Source organism: Suricata suricatta, chromosome 15, assembly GCF_006229205.1.
Source record: "Suricata suricatta isolate VVHF042 chromosome 15, meerkat_22Aug2017_6uvM2_HiC, whole genome shotgun sequence".
NCBI lineage: Eukaryota > Metazoa > Chordata > Mammalia > Carnivora > Herpestidae > Suricata > Suricata suricatta.
In genome coordinates this window covers 71,276,210-71,298,887 of record NC_043714.1, presented here as the reverse complement: position 1 = coordinate 71,298,887, position 22,678 = coordinate 71,276,210, and the positions used below count along the sequence as shown (strand labels likewise).

The 22,678-nt window shown below is 49.8% G+C and overlaps 1 protein-coding gene across 2 annotated transcripts in view; it reads left to right on the top strand.

Annotated features, from left to right (window-relative positions):
• ZFAT (zinc finger and AT-hook domain containing) overlaps positions 1-22,678 on the top strand; it is a 179,126-nt gene that overhangs the window by 69,940 nt on the left and 86,508 nt on the right. For both annotated transcript variants that reach the window (XM_029923577.1, XM_029923578.1), the window contains exons 6-8: positions 3,693-5,116; positions 5,980-6,212; positions 22,024-22,111. In XM_029923577.1, the coding sequence (XP_029779437.1) occupies positions 3,693-5,116; positions 5,980-6,212; positions 22,024-22,111 (1,745 nt within the window). The remainder of the gene's footprint in view (positions 1-3,692; positions 5,117-5,979; positions 6,213-22,023; positions 22,112-22,678) is intronic.

The window sequence follows — 22,678 nt, the reverse complement described above, 5'->3', positions numbered from 1 at the left end:
AGTCAACAGGCCAGTCTATGCAATAGTTAATCAACAGGTTTCGGCCGTATTCCAGCTGTCATGCATCCTATTAATGGACAGATTACAAAGCAGTTACAAAAGGCTTTTTTTTTGGCATGACGATGTTGCTTTGTAAAATATGGACACAAACCTCTAGGTTACACCAACAGATCAGCCAGGTTCTCACACAAATGTGACACAGACCGACGCTATAGAAAGTTTGGAAGTCCAGAAAACTGTAAGGAAAAATACCATTTGTAATCTCACTACTGTAACATAACCACTGTTTATATATGTGTATATATATATACACACATGTATATATAATTTTTTTCTCTTTTAATGTTTATTTTTGAGAGAGAGAGAGAGAGAGAGAGAGACAGAGTACGAGTAGGAGAGGGACAGAGAGATAGAGGGAGACACAGAATCCCAAGCAGGCTCCAGGCTCTGAGCTGTCAGCACAGAGCCCAATATGGGGCTCAAACTCATGAATCGTGAGATCATGACCTGGACTGAAGTCGGTTGCTTAGCCAACTGAGCCACCCAGGCGCCCCACCACTGTTAATATTTTCAATGTGTTTCCTTCTAGCCTTTTTTTCAGCCCATATATTTTATAACAGTTGAGTTTATATTTCATATGCAATTTTGTATCTTGCTTTCAAGACCGACTCACATTGTGCTTATTACTTTGCTCCGGTACTCACATTATTCACAAATTACTTTATGGTGATGTAACCTCCTGTTACATCACGAGGAGGTTCTGTAATCTCAGCTGCTCATATCAGAGCGGGTGAGGCTGGTAAAATGCCCCATCTGACTGTGCCCTGTAAGGCCTCGCAGTCGGTAGGAGACCTTGGCCGCAGGCCCTTCCGGGGCTGCCTCTTCCCCAGCCCTGTCCCTCGTGTGCTCCCTGTGGTCTCCGGGCCCTGGCAGGTGTCCCAGCTGTCCCAGCCCTCTGTACCTCCTCGATCTCTCCTCCCAGGGGCCTCTTCCTCATTTTGGCGGCCTCCCCTTTCCCTGGCTCGGGTGTCCTGTGCTGGGCTCTCTGCTCGTGTCCAGTGTTTGGGACAGCCTGCCCGGAGTCTGCCCTGATCTGCGCTCATGGAGCATCCTGCCTTTTTCCATCACAGCAGGGAGCTCGTGGTCCTTATCTGCCCCTTTTCCTGGTTAGGGGTCTGGCCTGGCCCCTCCTCCAGGAGAGCATGAGTTGTGTTTGTTTTTGTCCTTCTTGTGTCCCCAGTGCCTGGAATACTTGTTTTGAATGAGCGAGCGAGTGAATGAATGAATGAATGAGTGAATGAGTGAATGAGTGGAAAAAATAGATGTGCAAAGATACTAGTTCCTTATGGTGGGAACTTCCAGCAGCTTTTCACTGTGAGCACCTTTGTTCGAGCACCTTTGTGCTCTTCCCTTTAGTTGACTCCCAGAAGTGAATAACTTTCTAAAATGCGGGGGTGAGCGTGCCTCTCTCCCTGCGCGGGGAACATTCGGAGTGAAATGATTTAATCACAGTCCTGTTACGGCCCCGTGTGTCAGTTCACAGGGCTGAGCGTGAGCGAGGCCTGTGCTGGAGAGTCTGACGTGGTCTACTTAGATTTTTATCAGATTCGTTACGCGGGGCACGAAACGGGGCGCGGAGGGCTTCATCAGGTATTTGTGTAATAAAACAAAACAACAAAAAAAAAAACAGAGCAAAAGTTTCTCCTAAGACCATTTAGATCTTGCATTAGGGGAGAAAATACTGTGATTTGTTTATTTAATTAACGTTTTGAATCTTGGGTTTCTTTCTCCAGTGTTCTTCAAGCCAATAAAATCTATCACCTTCTGGATTTCTTTGTCATTTGAGAAAGATCCCAATTAGTTTCCTGAAATTAGCCTTGGCTTTTAGCATGCAGGCAGAGTGCTAACTTTCAAATTTGAATATTTTAATTACATTACGTGAATTGTACCCTCTGGTGTTTATGAACTACAATCGATTTAAATATTTTTAATTTAAAGACAAGGCAACCTATGTTGATCAACCATAGTTGAATGGGTAGTCCCATAAATACAGACTCTGCAGTTACAGTGGGCACAGCTTCATGGTACCCGGTCGGCAGCATTGAATGATTACTGGCGTTCCTGAGGCCCTTCATGGACGCCCCGGGCGTTCTGTCCAGAGGGAGTAGTTACAGGGGAGAAGAAGCCTCACCCACCTGTCTGACTCTGCCAGTTCCTGTCCCTGGTGCATGCGATAGGGCTTTGGTGGCCGTCAGTCACTGATTTCAGAAACAAGGCAGGGCTCTTCCAACAGCACTGGAAGTCCCGTTCAGGGGACTCTGTGTGTATACAGTTACACTGGGGAGGGGCAGTGTATGTGGTGTTTGCTGACATCATAGAGGATGAGGAGGAATATGCAGGCTCTAGATGCAGACGGTCTGCTTGGGGTCAAATCTGGCTTCACCACTTACTAGTTGTATGATCTTGGGCACAGACTCAGTTTTGTCATCTGTAAAATGGGTGTAAGACTAGAGCTGGGAATGTATTTAGTGTAGGATTTGGCAGTTCACATATCCTTAGTAATTACTGGCTGTTATTACCGTCTCATACACGTGGCCATATTGAACGAGAAAGCGTCCATGGGGCAGACCATGCTTTTATTGTCCATCACACAAAACCTGACCCAGTGCCTGAAATACACCGGCACGTACTCATACATGACGAACATTAACAAATGATTCATGAAGTTCATAAATGACAGTTGAACAGCAGCCCTCTTTTCCCCGTCTGGGCTCTGAATTAGCCGCGTGGTAGAGGAGGAGGACCATGGAGGCTAGAACATCAGCTGTCTTACTGATGGAGTCTTGAGGGACGTGGCATGCTGCACATCAACCCAGGCCTTCCCGTTCCTGGGCCCCTGACTCCTCACCCGCCTGCAGTCCTTGACCGCAGCTCCAGGCCCATGCATGCCCACGTAGCTAAGCACTCAGGGTGCTGCTCGCTGTTCACAGGCAGACCCATCCTCGCCAGAAGGGGAAAGACAGCTCGGCTCAGGAAGGCCAGGTCACCAGTCAGATGGGCCTGTTCACTTGCCCTGGGGGGACATAGGGACGTGGGTCCTTCACTGACGGGTGGCAGCAAAGAGACAGCTGGTTGAATGAAGAAGCAGGTCTGGTTTGTTGAAGCTGTTAGACAAACCCAAGCGGCTTGTATCTGGTCTCACGGAGCCGATGGAGCTCATTCCGTCATGACCGGTCACGTAGCCGGAATATGTACAGGTCAGCTTCGGAGCACGGCTGGGAATGACACATCCCTCTTCTTTCTTTCTCCTCTTGCCTCCTCCTCCTTGTTCTGCAAGCCTCAACTCAGACATCTCCTGTTCAGCAAGTTTCCCAACTACCTTCTGCCAGGTTAGATGTCTCTTTCTCCTCCTCCACCCCACACACACGTTCCCGTCCACGCTTGCCACACTGTCGTGCAAGCACGTGCCGTCCTGTCTTCCCTCCCCCAGACTGTGAGCTCCCGAGGAAGCTCTGGACGGGCCTAGTCGGCACTCGGCCCTCCGACCCGCTTGTAGATGATTGAATGCCTCCATCTAGCCTCAGTGCCATTCATTCACTTTGAGCCTTTGGGATTCAATTCCTAAGAGGGAGTTCAAGGTCCTTAGGGAGGTGTGGCATCTCCCATGTAACGGTGCTGTCGTCTGTTTCTAGGCTAGGGCCCACCCAGCTCAAGATCTTCACCTGCGAATACTGCAACAAGGTGTTCAAGTTCAAGCACTCACTTCAGGCGCACCTGAGGATCCACACCAACGAGAAGCCGTACAAGTGCCCCCACTGCAGCTACGCCAGCGCCATCAAGGCCAACCTGAACGTGCACCTGCGCAAGCACACGGGCGAGAAGTTCGCCTGTGACTACTGCGCCTTCACCTGCCTGAGCAAGGGCCACCTGAAGGTGCACGTGGAGCGCGTGCACAAGAAGGTCAAGCAGCACTGCCGCTTCTGCAAGAAGAAGTACTCGGACGTCAAGAACCTCATCAAGCACGTGCGGCACGCGCACGACCCGCAGGACAGGAAGGTGCAGGAGGCCCTGGACGAGCTCTGCCTGCTCACCCGGGAGGGCAAGCGGCAGCTGCTCTATGACTGCCACATCTGTGAGCGCAAGTTCAAGAACGAGCTGGACCGCGACCGCCACATGCTGGTGCACGGGGACAAGTGGCCCTTCGCCTGCGAGCTGTGCGGCCACGGGGCCACCAAGTACCAGGCGCTGGAGCTGCACGTGCGGAAGCACCCGTTCGTGTACGTGTGCGCCGTCTGCTTCAAGAAGTTCGTCAGCTCCATCCGGCTGCGCGCGCACATCCGGGAGGCGCACGGCGCGGCGCAGGAGGCGGGGCTCTTCGCCAGCTCCATCGACCAGAGCTTCTGCCTCCTGGAGCCGGGCGGGGACATCCAGCAGGAGGCCCTGGGGGGCCAGCTGCAGCTGGCGGAGGAGGACTTTGTGTTCCAGGGCGTGAACGCGCCCAGGGGGGCCGCCTGCCCTGCGGACACCGGGCCTCCGGAGCCCGGGAAGGAGCCAGAGGCCGCTGAGCCCACGCGCTCTGCCACCCCCCAGGGCGACAGCGCAGCGGAAGCGGCCGCCCACCCTTCCAGCCTCCCTTCGCAGGCGCAGGCGGCGGGCCCCCAGGAGTTTTTACTGACAGACGGTCCCTCCTCTGCTGAGGCGCACACTGCTCCCGAGGAGACCTTGGACGCCCAGCACAGAGCCTCCTCCCAGACTCGGGGCGAAGAAGCCCCATCCTCGCCGTCCAAGGCCAAGGGTGCCGAAGCGAACCGGGATGCGCAGGGGTCCGAGGGCTCCCTGGAGGCAGGGCAGAGAGGGGCTGCCCTCCCATCCGATGGACCAGATCCTAGTAGGTGTCTCAGGTCAAACCCAGGGGAGGCCTCGGACCTTCCTCCGGGAGCAGGTGCAGGGGATGCGGCCATGCCCCAAGCGGACTCCTGCCCGCCGGCCTCCGAGCCCCGGGCCGGCATCAGCGCGTTCATGAAGATCCTGGATGGTTTACAGAAGAGGAGGATGAACACTGGTTTGTGCGAGAGGATCCGCAAGGTGTACGGGGACCTGGAGTGCGAGTACTGTGGTAAGGAGGGCGGCGCCGGGCCGGCAGGCGGCCAGGCCCTCCGTCCCCGCGGCCCCACGCGTCCCCGGCCTGCTTTGGGTCACCTCCTGTTTGGTGTGAGCTCACATCTCTTTGTGAAGAACCGCTCGTAAAGGAGCCGCCCTTCTTCTGTTGTAGACAGTAGTTGGCGCCGCCTGTGTCCGATTTGGCACACGGAGTATTTGTGCAGTCGGCTGGGATGCTGGGGCGGGCAGCTGAGCTGGCTGGGGCGGGCACAGGTGGAGGCCGCCAGGGGGGCGGGACAGGTAGCCGGCTGGCTGGGGCAGGCAGGTGGCCGAGTTGGCTGGGGCGGGCACACGCGGTGGTCTGTCTCACGGCTGCTGCCAGAACTTGAGTCAAGAACGGTTGTTCTTCTGGCACAGGACAAGTTCAAAGGGTAGCTTGAGTTATGGCCCCGCTCTCCCTGCAGCTCTTTGCAGGGAGCCCCTAGTGGAGCCCTTCCAACTCGGGGTGCCCTCGAGGCTCCTGAGAGCTGGCAGCTCAGGGGGAGGGAGGGTCCAGCTCCGCCCAGGGGCAGTGGGGTTTCGAGACCCTGATCTAGGCATGTGCACAGCAGCACCTGGGCTGTGACTGGTCCTCAGGGAACATTTTCCTCCTGTCCTAGCTCTGACATCACGCAAACATGGTAGCACCCTTAACGTTTACTGCCCTCCCTGCCTCTTTCGCCTTTAAAAAGTGATTTCCAGACAGAAGTGAGGAGAGTGTGAAGGGTAACCCGGACAAGCTGGAGAGGGAGATAAATACGGTAGAGGAAGAATAGTAACAAGAAAAGCTGATTCAGCGTGAAAGGAACTTTCTTGTTCTCACGTGACGGTATTTTTCAGGCAAACTCTTTTGGTACCAAGTGCACTTCGACATGCACGTGCGCACCCACACGCGGGAGCACCTGTACCACTGCTCCCAGTGCCACTACTCCTCCATCACCAAGAACTGCCTTAAACGCCACGTGATCCAGAAGCACAGCAATGTCTTGCTCAAGTGTCCCACTGCGGGCTGCGACTACTCGACTCCCGACAAGTACAAGCTGCAGGCACATCTGAAAGTCCACACGGAGCTGGTAAGTGGTGAGCTCGGGCGGCCGCGCCGTCTGCCCCGTGCCCCTGCTTCCCGGCCTTTGTGTGCATGGAGAGGTGCCCCGCTTCCCGCGAGCCCGCACACGCATGTCAGGCCCTTCGCTTCACCCCGGGCCCCCCTCACAGGAAGAGTCTCGGATACGTTGCAAAATAATGAGCGTCAGGGAAAGTCTCCGGGAGGAGTGGAAATACAGCAGGGATTTCGTAGATGACATTATAAAGGATCCTTGGTGTCAGAGGTGGCAGTGGTTGAGAGGTTAACCCGTGAGGCGGCGGGCAGTGTTTAGTCCCGGGGAGAGCACAGTGCGTGTTGACGACCACCAGTGTCCTCTTGGGTCATTCGTTGTCGCCTTTCTGTGAGGGACTGTCTGTGAAGCACTTGATTTAACAAAAGGGCTTGTTTAAACCCAGATGCTGTTAATATTCATAATGGAGAAATCTGCTTCATTCTTTGGTGGGAGGTATGTAACACGATGGATGGCTGTTCAGTCGTGCAGATTCTCCTGCAGCTCAAGGGGCTGACACCTCAGAGTGGTGTGAGCCTTCTTTACACGCCCTGGGAGGCACAGCACTGGGCGTGGCTCGGCGTTAATGGCATTTCTTTTCACACCACAGACTGCACGGAAGGAGGCTCCGGAGCTGGGCATGCTTCCACTGGGCTCTGGCATAAGGGTCCGCCGCGCTGTAGGGTTGGTCACTAGGGGTGAAGTCAGAGCGTTTTAGGAATCGTGGGAGGTGGGTCAGGGCACGTGTTTGGGGTTAGACGCCTGGGTTCAGATCCCATCTCTAGCACTCACGCAGATTATGGGTGTTGGGACAAGTCACTTGTTTTTTCTGAGATTTGGTTGCCTTTCTGTATAAAATATATATTAAAAAGTATATGTCCCTTAAAAAAATTCTTAATGTTCATTCATTTTTGAGAGACAGAGTGTGAGCAGGGGAGGAGCAGAGGGAGGGAGAGGGAGACACAGAACCTGAAGCAGCTCTAGGCTCTGAGCTGCCAGGACAGAGCCCAGCACGGGGCTGGAACTCATGGACAGCAGGATCATGACCTGAGCTGAAGTCGGACGCTTGACTGAGCCAGCCAGGGGCCTCATGTATGTTCACAGACCGTATGCATGTGTATACATGCATGTATTATCCATGCCTGCAAATGCAGCCCACACGTGTACACACGTGTTTGTACATGCACATAGATCTAGGGTTACTGGGAGGAAACACTGGAATGTTCTGCAGCAAGACCCTGGCTCAGTGATTGTGGTATTGACTGTGTGCTCGCTACTGCGTGTCACTGGAACCCCTTAGCACATGTTCTCTGTCCCTTTTATTTATTTATTTATTTTTTAACTTTTTTTTTTTTACATTTATTTATTTTTGAGAGGCAGAATGAGACAGAGCACAGTGGAGGAGGGGCAGAGAGAGAAGGAGCCACAGAATTCGAAGCCACTGAATTCCCAGGCGCTGAGCAAATGTTTAGCATAGAGCCCAACGCGGGGCTCTAACCCACGAACCGTGAGATCATGACCCGAGCCTAAGTCGGACGCTTAACCGATTGAGCCACCCAGGCGCCCCTCTCTGTCCCTTTTAGAATAGGGCATGAAGGTGCGCTCCTCCGCTTTCCTCCCAGAGTAGCTGTTCGAGTGGTGCGGATTCCAGTACCATCTTAGGGCGGGGAAACTGGGGTAGCGGGAATCATGGCTATGACCGCTACACATGCGTAGGAGGCCAAGAGTTGAGTGAGGGCAGCATGAGGACAGCATGCTGGGGGCAGCTTTGGAGGGTAGTTGTTAAGACCAGGGACCTTGGGGCGCCTGGCTGGCTCAGTTGGTTAAGTGTTCGACTTCAGCTCAGGTCATGATCTCACAGTTGGTGTGTTCGAGCCCTGCATCGGGCCTGGAGCCTGCTTCGGATTCTTTGTCTCCCTCTCTCTCTGCCCCTCCTCTGCTCATGCTTTCTCTCTTTCTCTCTCTCTCAAAAATAAATAATAAACTTTAAAAAAAAACCCAAAAAACCAGGGACCAGACCCATGGGTTTTAGACTCTGGCTCCCCCCTTTTCTGTGCATCTGACTTCAAGATGTCCTGTAACTGCCCCATGCCTCAGTTTACCCGGATATGTCTAAGAACAATGCCTGATGTGGAGTAAGCACCACACGCCATTGATTGTTACAACTCCTGTTATTCGTGTCACTTGGCATTTTGGGGCTTGTTGCTCCGTGTTGAGACCCTGACACCGAGGCTCCAGGCTGACGCCGCACAGGAGGCTGCGCAGGAGCTCAGCCGTGTGTGCAGCCACCTGTTCTGCCCTGTGCCCATTTTCCTCGCCCGTCATGGGTGCCCGAGGGACTCAGGCCCAGCCGAGGCATTTTCTTGCCTCTGGATGCCGGTACTCAGCCTTCTGGCCACATCCCGGGTCCTCAGGGTCAGCAGGGCCACGTCGGGGGACATGTCCTGAGGTCTGCAGCCCCGATTTCATATGCTTTCATGGATCTTGATAACCCAGCACGTAGGGGAGCTTCTCTTTTCAAGTTCCTGTGGTCATGGATCTTCCTTCAGAGAGGCTTCTCCCCCACTGGACACTGGAGGAGGCATCTGGGGACGTGGGTATTGGGGAAGGGAAGTGACAGTTTCTCTTTTCGTCCTACGGTCTGGACTCTCGTATCGTAATTCTTGTACTGAGTCCAGGAGGTGGGGTTATTTTCCCCACGGGGTGAGTCAGGAGCCTTCTCTGCAGGGTCATTCGGTGGCTTGTCCCAGTCACACTGTCCGTCAGGGCAGATGGAGCTTAGGCCCACGTGCTTGTCCGTGAGCTGTGCTCCTGTCACTGCCCCCGCTGCCCGCGCTGCGTGGTGGGTCCTGAGTGGCAGCCACGTCCTTCTGGGGCCCCGTGGACATGTGCACACCGTTGGGGGGAGCGTGGTGGGGGAACGCTTTGTCCCATGAGAGGGGGGCTGGGTGATCCTTTCTGTGCTGTGTCTTGTGCCGCAGTAACGAAAGGCCCTGAAAGGTACTGCGGGAGAGGAGTGGGGTGAGGGGCGGGGCTCTGCTGGGTGTTCTCCTGGCTCTCACGGCGCCCGGGTTTTCTTGGAAGTTGTTCAAGTTTGAGTTCAATCCCTCCCTGCCCCCCCCCCCCAGTATTTGCAGTTCTTCCATTTGAGATACTTTTTCAAAAACATTTACTTATTTAGAGAAGAGGGTGTGTGAGCAGGGGTGGGGCAGAGAGAGAAGAGAGAGAGAAGGGAGAGAGGGAATCTCAAGCGAACTCCATGCTGTCAGTGCAGAGCCAGACACGGGGCTCCCATGGACCGAGAGATCATGACCTGAGCCGAAGTTGGGCACTTAATTGCCTGAGCCCCCCGGGCGCCCCAAGGGGAAGCCATATGTACGTACACCAGGGGGCTGAGGGCATTTCCCGGGAAGCATGTGGACCGTATTGCTGATCATGCATGAAAACGGGCTCCAGTGTCTTGAGTTTAGACAACATTTATCTTTTGAGCTGTGAATTATTTCTGTAATGAAGCCAAAGTTACCAAGGAAACGTTGACCTGTGCGAGATCTTCCTTAGCTGGCATTGCTTACTTCCCTTTCTGTGACTGTCAACCATTTCTTAGCTACTGATGCACCCAGTGATCAGAAGGCGTGGTGAGCACATTTGATATAGTCTCTTCCTGCAGACCCTCCTTCTCTTGAGCAGGTGGACGATGTGACTTCGTGTTCAGGGTGTGTTGGCATCAAGGAAGTGTGGCGAGCTGGTCAGGAAGAGGCGGTTAGTGCTGTTGCTGGAGCAGGCCTGCTTCTTACAGCGCCGTGTAGACTTTGTGCAGGGGTGGCCTAGGAGGACGCGGTGGTCCTGAAGCGCAGGGGGCTTCGGGCTCTGACGTGCTATAGCTCAGGCCCCATGTCCACCCCCATGATCGTGGGCATTTGCTGAGCTCCGCCTTCTGAGTCATGACATGAACATTAGGTACCGTCTCCTGCCCCTCGGGGCTGTGGCGTGTGAATCAGAAAATACATGTAGGGGTGCCAGAGGGCTCAGTCGATTAGAGCAGCTGATTTTTGATTTCAGCTCAGGTCATGATCTCACGGTTCATGAGTTCAAGCCCTGCATCGGTCTCTGCACTAAGTGTAGAGCCTGCTTGGGATTCTCTCTCTCTCTCATCTATCTATCTATCTTTCCCTCCCTCCCTCTCCCTCCCTTCTTCTCCTTCTCTCTCTCTGCCCCACCTATGGTTCTCTCTCCCTCTCTCTCTCTCTCTCTCTCTCTCTCTCTCTCTCAAAATAAACTAAAAAAAATACATGTATGTAGAACACTCAGGTCAGGTTTTTCAGTCCCTAGGTCATGGTCCACCAGATAGTTGTGATATCAGTGGGTTTCAGCTAGTAAGTTGATCACAACCAGCGAGTGCATCTTAAAGACGGAGCACAGTAGACTCAAATAGAAACTGCCAGTCTTAGTCACCCGTACGCAGGTGTTAGGTTTGTCTTCTGAGGCCTTTGTTTCCATGTCTCAGTATGTTTACATGTCAGCCTGTGTGGCATCGCCAGATGGTGACATCACCCGGGTGACCTCCTGTGGGTGCCACTAAAGAAGTTTGTTAGTGACGGACGCAGGTGATGGGCTTCATGCCGCCCTGAATCAGAATCGCCTGGGGTGGGAGGTTGCTGAGCTCAGGCCCCACTGTCATTTTAGGGGAGCCTGGGAGTCTGCGCCTTCAATCCCTCTTGGTAGGCACATTTGAAATGGCAGGAAGTGGAGCAGACCAGCTTGGGTCTTCCAAGAAGACCGCACAGGGTCCAGCCCATCGGAGGGTGCTGTCGCAGCCCATGCCCGCACTTGGGGACAGCACGTTTTAGTGTTTGTTACCGCTGAGTCCGCGCTCACAGGGTGTGGCTTTGCTTCTGAATTTCTGTGAACGTGGCTTCTGCGACGTGTCTCCAGGCTTGCTGTGGGGCCTCGGGGACAGTGGTGGTGAGGGACGTGGCACAGGTCCAGGCTTCCAGGGGACAGGCGGGTCTGAGCTAGCTTGTCCTCAGTAGCAGGAGGGGGAGAGGGGTGGTATTGGTGCCGGGGAGGACCCGTCCATCTGTCTGTCCAGGGCATGACGGTCTCTTGGCACGTGTTTCAGATTACCCCGTCTTTGCAGAGTGCGTGGTCTGTTCTCGTCCACGGGGGTCCACCTATTTAAAACATCTCATGTGTGCTTGCTGCAGGTAAAGTAATATGATATATCGCCACAAAACACAGAGACAGTAGAGGAAGCCACCCCTGTATCTTTCTGGAAATAAATGGATTTGTTGTTTTTTTTAGTGGAGGAAAACATTATTGAAGTAAAGTGATTGGATATGAGGTTTTCCGTTTCCAAGGGCCGGGAGCCGATGGGCTTTTCCTCTGTGGTCACAGACTTTGTTTCTGTGCTGCCGTGTTTGAGCATTTGTCCACAGTGCTGGGGACCTGGGGCCCCCGAGCTTCCCGTGTGGACAGTGCAGCTTCTGTGACCAGGGCTGACGTGCAGAAGCGGAGGCCTGACCTGGCACATCAGAGCTGCTCTCAGCGGCCGGGGCGGTCCTGGAGTCAAACTCCAATATGGAGTTGGGGCTTTTATCTGGCTTGTTCAGATCTGTCCCCATTTCGGCGTCACCTTTTCTGCCTCTGTCATACGTTCATCCTGGATGTTGGCAGTTCTCAGTGGCTCACGGGCCCCTTGAGGGCAGGGCCAGTGTCCCACACCTCTGCCCTCAGCGCAGTGCCTGGCACGTATCAGGGGCCCTTGGAAGGTCTGAAGAATGAACGAGTGAGTCCGTGGAGGACAGCAGATCCCATAACCGTGGCCTTTTATTCCTGAAAAATTGTTCAGAGTACAGTCTCCCACCTTATTTTTCATTTTATTTTTTATTGTTTTTAAAGTTTATTTATTTGTCTTGAGAGAGAGAAAAGAGAGAGAGAAAGAGAGAATCCCAAGCAGGCTCTGTACTCAGTGCAGAGCCAACTCAGGGCTCGAACCCACAAACCACGAGATCATGACCTGAGTCGAAATCAAGTTGGGCACTTAACCGACCGAACCACCCAGATGCCCCGACGTCAGATATTTTATAGGAGCGGTACTTACACCATAGTTAATATGCTTGGTGGCAGGGTCAGGCTTGATATTCTCCACCCGCTGCGGCTTTCAGCCTTGAGAACTGCCCAGTTGCTCTGGGGGCTAAGGCACCTGCAGTAGAGCTGTTGACCAAGGTGAAGTTCACCCAGAGCAGAGAGCCAGGGCCTGAGCCCACGCCCACACCCCGAGGCTACTCTTGCTCCCCACGCCGTGGCCACAGATTCCAGCTGATGCCTTTCTTCTTTCAAAGCATCCTGTGTTGAGCTTTGAAGGCCTTTCCCACCAGAGCAAACAAACTCCGAGGTCTGGGCTCCTTGACCGTCAGGATTGCCGCACGGGCCTCTCCCTCTCCGCCTCTGCCAGGAACTCTTTTAACAGCCGCTCTTTTTAAGTTCGCTGTGTCAGTTTGGGTTTTCATCTCTGGCGCGGAACTGAGGTCTGAGAAAGAAATAAATGAGCCCTGAGAGTGAACCCTCCTCCCAGCACCCTTTCCCACTTCCCTTGTCCTTCTGACAATCTTCAAAGGCATCAAGAAATGAGGGGCCCCGATAAGCTCTAAGATAAATTGCTTTCAGACTATCAGAGATTAAAAGAAAAAAAATCAAATAGCAAGGACTCGGGGGAGATCCCTGTAAACTCCTTCAAAGCCCTTCTGAATGCCTCTGTCAGGTCTGCTGATGAGGGCATGGGAGGCGGCCCACAGGCCTTCTCCGGGGACACACACCAGACACCCAGCGGCGTCTCTCCCAACGGCTTGGGAGCACGCGTTCCTGTGTGCAGACCCAGGGAGTGACGGGGTGACCTGGAAGGCTCACGGGCAGAGGACGACAGTGACAGAAACACCCTGAGCAGCCCTGAGCCCACGCTGTGGCCTCTGTGGAGGTCTGTGGCCCTGTCTGGGCACAGAGCTTGGGACGGGCTCCCTACAGCTGCCTGGACCCCTTGGGCCCCTGAGCTTGGCAGACATTGCTTGGAACCCAGGCGTTTTGTGGGAGGCACATCCAGACTGTTTGGTGGTTCGGCTTCATTTTTGTTTGTAAAGACCCTTCTCGCGAGTGTGCTCCGGGGAACACCGCCCTCAGGAGACGTCCCGCACCGGCAACAACTGAGCCACAAAGGGGTGTGGATGAGTGCTCACTCAGTTCCGTCTCGGAGATGCGCAGGCTGCGTGAGCGCCCGGCCCAGCCTAAAACCAGGCTGAGTTGCATTCATGGCAATGCTGCCGCCACTGCAGCAGAGCTTTCCAGATTTATTGAGAGCTCACCGCAGGCCAGGCTCTGCTCTTACACTTCATGTGCTGTCTCTTAATAAACTTCATTGTTCAGAACAGTTTCAGGTTCACTGCAAATTGAGCTGGAAGTACAGAGATTTCTCTGTCCCCAAACATGCACGACCTTCCCCACTATTGACATCCCATACATGCCACAGCGGGACCTTTGTTGTAATCAGTGAACAGACGCAGACACTCGAGTCACACCTGGAGTCCGGTGCTGTCCGTTCTAAGGGTTTGGACAAATGTGTCATGACATGTGTCCACCATTATAGCATCAGGTGGAGTAGTTTCACTGACCTAGAACGCCCTTCGCTCTGCCTCTTCATCCCTCTTATTCCCCCTACATTTTGGCCACTCTGGAGCCTTTTACTGTCTCCATCATTCTTTTTCCAGAATGTCATAGAGGTGGAAACCTATAGTATGTAGTCTTTTCACATTGGCTTCTTTCACTTAGCAGTATGTTAAGTTTCTTCCATATCTTTCCATGGCTTGAAGGCTCATTTATTTTTAGTGCTGAGTATTTTCCATTGTTTGGTTGTACCACAGTGTATCTGTTTGTCACTATTCTGGATTTGGGCCATTCTAACAGGTGTACAGTAGTGTCTCATTCTGGCATTAATTTGCATTTCCTGACGCTGTGGAGCATCTTCTCATTTGCTTACTTTGGTGAGGTCTCTAGGTCTTTGGCCTATGTTGTAATATTTTTTTTTATTGTTGAGTTTTAAGAGTTCTTTGTATATTTTGTATACTTTCAGTGACTTGCTTTTTTTCTTTCTTCTCTTGACAACATCTTGTGTAGAGCAGCAAATTCGAATTTTGATGAAGCCCAGTTTATCGACTCACTCTTTTATGGATTGTGCCTTCGGTGTTGTAGCTAACCGAAAGCTACCATATTCAGCGCCATCTAGGTTTTCTTGTATGCATTCTAGGAGTTTGTAGTTTTGTGTTTTCCTTTAGGTGTGTGACCCACGTTGAGTTAATATTTGTGGAAGACCATAGATGCGTGTCTGTCATTTTGGCTGTCCACTTGTTGCAGCATCATTTGTTGAGAAAACTCTCTTTGCTCACTTTTACAGTATTTGCTTCTGTGTCAAAGATCAGTTGACTGTATTTAAGTGAGTCTATTTCTGGGCTCTATTCTCTTTCACTGATCTGTTGTCTCTTCCTTTACCAGTGCCGCACAGTTTCCATCATTGTTGTTTTATGGTAAATCATGAAGTTGAGTAGTATCCGTATTCCAACTTTGTTTTTCTCCTCCAGGATGTGTTGGCTATCCTGTTTTGTTTTTGCCTTTCTATATAAGCTTTACAATCATTTGTCCATAACCGTAGAATAACTTGCTGGGATTTTGGTTGCTATTGCATTGAATCTATCTCTATCTATCTATCTATCTATAGATTAGTTGTGAAGAACTGACATCTTAACCATGTTGAGTCTTCCTCTCCATGAACATGGAATAGCTTTCCACTTTCTTTTTTTTTTATTTGATTTCTTTCATCAGCATTTTAGTTTTTCTCATATGGATCTTGTACATTGTTGTTGCATTTATACCTAAGCATGTCATTTTCGTGGGGTAAATGATACTGTTTTTAATTCCAAATTCCACTTATTCATTGCTGGTATATAGGATAGCAATGGACTTTTGTGTATTAACCTCTTGTCTTGTATCCTTGCTATAGTGATTGCTTATTAGTTCCAGGAGTTATTTTGTCTGTTCTTTCAGACTTTCTGTGTAGATGATTATGTCATCTGCAAACAAAGGTAGTTTTATCTCGTTTTTCCTGATATGTATGTCTTTATTTCCTTTTCTTGTCTTACTGCTTTCACTAGGACTTCAGTACAGTGTTGAAAGGAGTAGTGGGAGATGACATCCTTGCCTTGTTTCTGATCTTAGTAGGAAAGCTTCCAGTTTCTCACTACTAAGTATGATGTTCACTATAAGTGTTCTGTAGATAATCTTTGCCAAGTTGAGGAAGTTCTTCCCTCTTCCTAGTCTACTGAGCTTGTGTATCATGAATGGGTGTTGGATTTTACCAGATTAATTTTCTCCTACTATTGATATGAGCATATGAGTTTTATTTCTTAGTCTGTTGGTATGATAGATTATTTGATTTTAGAATGTTGAGTCAGCCTTGCCTACCAGGGATAAATTCCACTTGGTTGTGGTGTATAGTTCTTTTGTTGTTGTCTTTAAAGTTTATGTATATATTTTGAGAGAGAGGGAGAGAGAGAGACAGAGTGAAAACATGCATGAGCATGGAAGGGAAAGAGAGAGAAGGAGAGAAAGAATTCCAAGCAGGCTCTATGCTGTCAGTGCAGAGCCTGATGTGAGGCTTAAACTCATAAACTGTGAGACTGTGACCTGAGCTAAAATCAAGGAGTCAGATGCTCAACCCCCCAAGCCACCTAGGCTGCCCACCCAATTTGGGATGTACAGTTCTTTTTATACATTGTTGGGTTTGATATGTTACTGTTTTGCTGAGGATTTTTACATCTCTGTTAATGAGAGATACTGACCTATAATTCAACTTTTCTTACAATGTTTTTGTCTGTTTTTGGTATTAGGGTAATGCCGGCCTCATAAAATGAGTAGGAAGTAATTCCTCTGCCTCTGTTTTTTAACAGAGATTGTAGAGAATTGTTATATCAAAGAAATTATATTTTTTCCTTATGTGTTTGGTAGACACATCTGGGCTTGGCCCTTTTTTTATTTTTGGAAGATGATTAATTATTGATTCAATTTCTTCAATAGAGATAGGCCTATTATGATTATTTCTTTTTGTGTGAGTTGTGGCAGATTATGTCTTTTAAGGAATTGGTCTGTTTCATCTAGTCAAATTGTTGGGCATAGAATTATGGTATCCCTTTACTCACTTCTTAATGTTCACGAGATCTGTAGTATGTCCACGTTTCCATTTCTGATGTCAGTAACTGCTGCCTTCCCTTTTGCCTGGTTAGCCTGGCTAGAGGCATAATGATTTTCTCAATCTTCTTGAAGAAACAGCTTTTGGTCTTGTTGAGATTTCTGTATTGATTTCTAGTTTTTAATTGGTTTCTGCTCTAATTTTCAACATTTTTTTCCTTATGCTTAATCTGGGTTTAATTTACTCATCTTTCTATACTTTTTTAAGGTGGAAGGTTAGATGATTGACTTTAGATCTTCTTTTCAGATAGTATACATTCAGTGCTATATAGCTTTCCCTTCAACTGCAGCTTTCATTGCTTTCCATAGATTTTTGAGAAGTTGTTTACATTTTTATTTAGTTTAAAATATTAAAAATTTTTCTTGAGATTTCTTTTTTGTAACTCATGTTATTTAAAGTATATTACTTAGTTTGTACATATTTTGACATAGTCTAGCTATTTTTCTTTATTGGTTAGTAGTTTAATCCTTTGTGATCTGTGAGCAAACACTGTATGATTTCTATTCTTTTCAATTTGTTGAGGGCTATTTTATGGTCCAGAATATGGTCTATTTTGGTGAACGTTCTAGTGCCCTTGAGAGGAATGTGTATTCTGCTGTTGTTAAATAAAATAGTCTATAGATGTCAGTTATACTCAGTTGATTGATTGAATTCAACTGTGTTGTTGAATTCACTGATTTTCTGCCTGCCGGATCTGTCCATTTCTGAGAGAGGGCTGTTGAAGTCTCCAGCTAAGAGAGTAGATTTGTTACTTCTGCTTGCCATTCTACCAGTTTTTGCTTCATGCTTTTTGACTCTGTTGTTGGATGCCTACATATTAAGGATTATAAGGTCTTCTTAGACAATTGATTCCTTCCACATTATGCGGTGCCCCTTTTTATCACTGATAACTACCTCTGAAATCTCATCTCTCTTAAATTAGTAAGTACTTCCCCTTTCCTTTGATGAGTGTTGGCATGGTGTCTTTCTCCATCCAGTTTCTTTTAATCTGTATGTGTCTTCAGATTTAAGGTGGGCTTCTAAGAGCCCACATATAGCTGGATCTTGTTTTTTGATCCAGTCTGATACTCTGTTAATTGGTGCATTTTAGATCATTTATGATTATTGATATAGTTGAATGAATAATTATTAATCGTTATCATATTTGTTCCTGTTTTCTATTTGTTGCCCTTGTTCTATGTTCCTTTGTCTTCTGCTCTTGTCTTTTTTGGTTTTAACTGGGTATTTTATATGGTTCCATTTTCTTTCCTTAGTATATCACTTATACCTTTTTTTTTTTTTTTTTTTTGCTAGTGTTTACCCTAGAACTTGCAGCATATACATTTACATAGAATCGAAGTTGGCTTTCAGATAGCACTGTTCCACTTTATGGGTCGTGTCAGTATCTTGTAGTAACAAAATAATCCTACATCCTTCTTCATATACCGTGTATCATTGCTGGTGTGTATTCATTTATATATAAGCATATGTATAGAAAGCATACATTATTGAATACATTGTTACAGTTACTATTTTGAACACACTTTCTGTTAGATCAGTTAAGAGTAAGATCAATAAAACTTCTATTTTACCTTCACTTCTCCCTTCTCTAGTGCTCTTTCTTTATGAAGATCAACTTTTGACTTTATCCAGTTTGTTTCTTTATGTCGACTTTATCTTGTTTTAATATTTCTTATAAGATAGGTCTTAGTGGTAACAAATTCCTTCAGTTTTGTTTGTCTCAGAAAGTATTTTCCTTTCTTTTTTTCTTTTTTCTTTCTTTCTTTTTTTTTTTAGAGAGAGAGAGAGAGAGAGAGAGAGAGCTCAAGACAGATGCATGCATGAATTGGGGAGAGGCAGAGGGAAGGGGAAAGAGAATCTTAAGTGGGTTCCACACTTACCTGATGAGGGGCTCGATCTCACAACCATTAGTTCATGACCTAAGCTGAAGTCAAGAGTCAGATGTTTAACTGATAGAGCCACTCAAGTGCCCCTTCTTCATTTTTTAAGGATAGTTTTGCAGGATATAGAATTCTGAGTTGGTGTGGTTTTTTTTTTTTTCCTTTCCGTAAACATTTCACTCCATTCTTTTCTTGCTTGTGTAGTTTCAGAGAAGATGGGTGAAATTCTTACCTTTGCTTTTCTCTAGGTAAGGTGTGTTTTTTTTTTTGTTTTATGTTTTTGTTTGTTTTATTATTATTATTTTTACCTGTGGCTTCTATCACAATTTTTTCTTTACCTTTGGTTTTCTGTAGTTTGAAAACGATAGGTGTGGTTTATTTGGTGTTATTCCTACTGGGTGCTCTCCCGAGTTTTTGCGGTCTGTGCCTTGGTCTTTGACACCATGTGAGGGAAGTTCCCAGTCGTTATCGGTGTAGGTATTTCTTCAGTTTTTTTGTCTCTTTCTTCTCATATTCCCACTACATGTCCCATGGATACTCTGTTCTGTGTTCATCAATGTTTCTGCCTGCTTTTCAGTTTTAGAGGCTTCCTTTGAGATATCCTTAAGCTCTGAGAGTCTCCCCTCAGCTGTGTCTAGTCTACTAACATGCCCCTCCAAGGCTTTCTTCATTTCTGCCGCAGCGGTTTTGATCTCTAGCATCTCTTTTCCGGTTCTTTCTGAGAATTTTGGTCTCTTCCTCCATGGCCCATCTCCTCTTGTGTGCTGTCTGCTTCGTCCAGTAGAGTCCTTAGCGTGTGCATCCAAGTTGTTTTAAATGCTTGGTCTGATAATCCCCAAATTCTTGCCATATCTGAGACTGCTTTTGATGCTTGCTGTGTCTCTTCAAAGTGTGGTTTTTGCCTTTTCATGAGTCTTGTAGTATTTTTTCCTTTATTCCAGACAGGATGTACTGGGTACAATGAGTTGCCATAAATAGGCCTTTAGTAATATATAGGTGTAGGGGAGGAGAATCATTCTATAACTCTGTGATTAGGACTCAGTTCTCAGGAGCCTCTGGCCATGGGCATGAACATCACCACTGTTTCTCTTTTCTTTTCTTTTTTTTTTTTTTTTCCAACTCCCCTAGGTGGGTAAGGATGGCTAAAGTGGGCTGGGTTTGGGTCTGTCCTTTTGCCCAAGTGGAGGGCTGTAGGGGGCTGGAATTGGGTATTTCTCTTCCTCCAGGTAGCTAAGTCTCTGGTTATACCCCAGCAAGCTAGGCCCTGGTGAACTGGTTTCCTCTGGGGGCAGGTCTTGTCAAGAATAGAACATTCCAGTGTATTTCAGAATGGTTCCTTTTCCCCCCTCCCTGCCAGAGGTATGGGTTTTTCTCTGAGACTCACTGTGAGTACAAGGTCCCGCTCCCAGGGGTAAAGCTCACGATGATGGGTGCCCCTGGAGTGTCTAGCTCCCCTAGATGGCCATAGTGAGCTTCAGCCAGCTTGCCAATTTCAGCCAGCTTGCCAATTTCAGTCCTGGTTTTCTGGGGGTTTCTTCCTGTGGGTATTTGCTCCAGGAAGTTGTGATTCTCTGCATTCTCTCCAGGTCGAGGGCCAGTGGCTTGCCTGAGATCTCACCTGTCTTATGGGTTAAGACGAGTTGTTGCTTTTTCAGTCTGTTTCATCTGTTGTTAGGATGGAGTAGAGACTTCTGAGCCTCCCGTGCTGGACTGGAAATTGGAAGTCCACTTTATGTGTTTGTAATTTCATTTTTCCTCACAGCAACAGGCAGTTTTTACTACCAAATGAGGAAACCGAGGCACGGACAGGTTAAGCCACTTGCCCAAAGCTCCCGAGCCAGTAAGTGGTGAGACCAGGATTTGAGCTCAGGGACTGAGAGTCCTGTACTTAGTCACTGTCTCCCAGGAGCAGGACCTCTGGCGTACAGAGGTCTGGTCTGCACACCCGTCTCTGCCCTCCGGGGTTCTGTGACCTCGGCCAGCTCCTCAAATGCCCCGCAGGTTGTGGTAAGTGACGCACAGCCCTCTGCATGGGGAAGTTTTCAAGAACTGGTCGCTGTGGTGACTATTATTGTTTATTAGTGTGAGTACACCGCATTTTCCGGTGGCTCTGAGGATTGTGTTCACGTACTAAGACCTGAGAGCACTTGGTGCAGTGCTGAGCTCCTAGTAGGTGCCCAGCCAATGGTGAGGATTCGTCTAAATCCAAGTGAGCGCGGACTGTGAACATCTTCTGGAATGATCCTTGCAGTCACAGCTCCTGTGTTTCTTGTGGGCTTGAGGCTTGTTCACACAGGTCACACTTTGAGGCTTGTTGTGGGTTTTTGTGGGCGTTTCTCTGCTTGATCAGCGTGCACTGGTGCAGCCTTACGTGGTGGTCTTCCCTGACGGGGGCGCCGAGGGCAGGAGCACGAGTAGAACCCGTACACGTAGCCTTCTGCTGTCTGGGCGCCTCGCCCACCTGTCTGGGGCCCCAGCAGCGCAGGCAGAGTCCAGCAGCCGCCCTCCCCCTTCCTCAGCTCAGCCCTGGGCCAGCCCCTCGAGCCCCCTCCGTGCCGCTGACAGGCATGAACAACCAGTGTCTCTTCTCGCACGGTTCCGGAGGCCAGGGTTCCCAGATCACGGGGTCAGTGGGGCTACTTCTGCCTGAGGGCCGTGAGCGAGAGTCTGTTCTCTGCCTCTCTCCAAGCCTCCAGTGTTTCACCAGCAATCCCTGTTGTTTCTTGGCTTGTGGACTCCCCACTTGGACTTCTGCCCCCATCACGTGGGCTCCCCCTGTGTGCATGTCCGCGTCCAGACACCGGACCTGCTGGATCTGGGCCCGCCCTAACGACTTCTTAGCTAGCTACGGCTGCAGTGACCCTCTTTCCGAAAGGGGTCCCGTTCTGAAGTACTAGGGGTCAGGACTTCACTAGGTGACTTCTGCAGGGACAGAAGTTCAGCCCATAACACCCACGTGAACCAGCCCTGTAATGAGCTGAGGGCAAAGGCAGACGAGCCAAAGCTAGAGCTCGGTCATTCACAAGCACTTCTCCCTCTGCAGGAGCTGGGTCCACAGAGCGAGGGGCAGTGTGACATGAACCCCCGTGGGACGCAGGCCTGGGGCGTGGCGGGAGTGGCCGGGGTGGGCATCTGTCCATTCAGGTCCAGACACCCGCTCTTCCGCTTAGACTTGGGGCTCATCCTCCCGGGCCTCGGTTTCTTAATCTGTCATGGGAACACAGTGATGCCCGTCCATTGAGAGTGCTTGTGCATCCAGTAACCCTGTGACCCCCCCTCCCCCCACCACACAGAGAGCACTGGAGGACATAATGCACTTGGGGTCACGGAGCTGCGCTGGTCTGCGTGGTAGACCTGAAGGCCAAGCCCTGCGCTCGGCGGGCCCGGCCTCCCTCGCCGGGTCGTTGTCTGTAAGCCCGTCCCTTCCCTTCTGACGTGGAGCCGGTACCGTTCCCGGGCCAGGGGCCAGGTGCAGGGGGCGCGTCACGTGTTTGCCAAGTTGCACTGTGGTCTGGCCGTGGTGGCGGCGGTGGCGGCGGTGACGGTGACGGTGGTGGCGGATTCTCCCTGGAGCCCAGGTGTAAGCGAGGCACCTAACTGACCATGCTCTTTTTCTGTTCAGGACAAAAGGAGTTACTCTTGCCCTGTGTGTGAAAAGTCTTTTTCAGAAGATCGGCTGATAAAGTCGCATATCAAGACCAACCATCCTGGTAAGGTTCTGCATTTCGGAGAGAAAGTTAACTTTAAAATGTTTATGTTTTATTCATTCATTCATCCATTCTTTCTTTTTTAATGTTTTTTAAATTTATTTTTGAGACACTGTGAGCAGGGGAGGGGCACAGGGGAAGGGAGACACAGGATCTGAAGCAGGCTCTGAGCCAAACGCGGGCCTCAAACTCACGAACCTTGAGATCATGACCTGAGCCCAAGTTGGACGCCTAACTTACGGGCCACCCAGTCGCCCCTAAAATGCTTACGTTTATTTTAAAACACAGCACTACTTGTTAGCTGCACTGAATGGAAATAAAGAGGGACGAAGGTGTGAGTGAGTTCAAGGGAAATGATTACCTTATTTAAGGTTGGGGATTTATAATTATGAACTTCATCTCATCCTTCATGTGGCCTTCAGGCCCTCTCCCCACACTGTCCTCTCCCGCCCCTTCCATGTTCACTTTGAATGGCTCCAGAAGGCTCGCTCACCACGCAGGTCTGACCTGGACTCCGCCCCCTGGACGCCGGTGCCTGGCCCCTTTGAATAACTTGTCCCCCAACGTGGC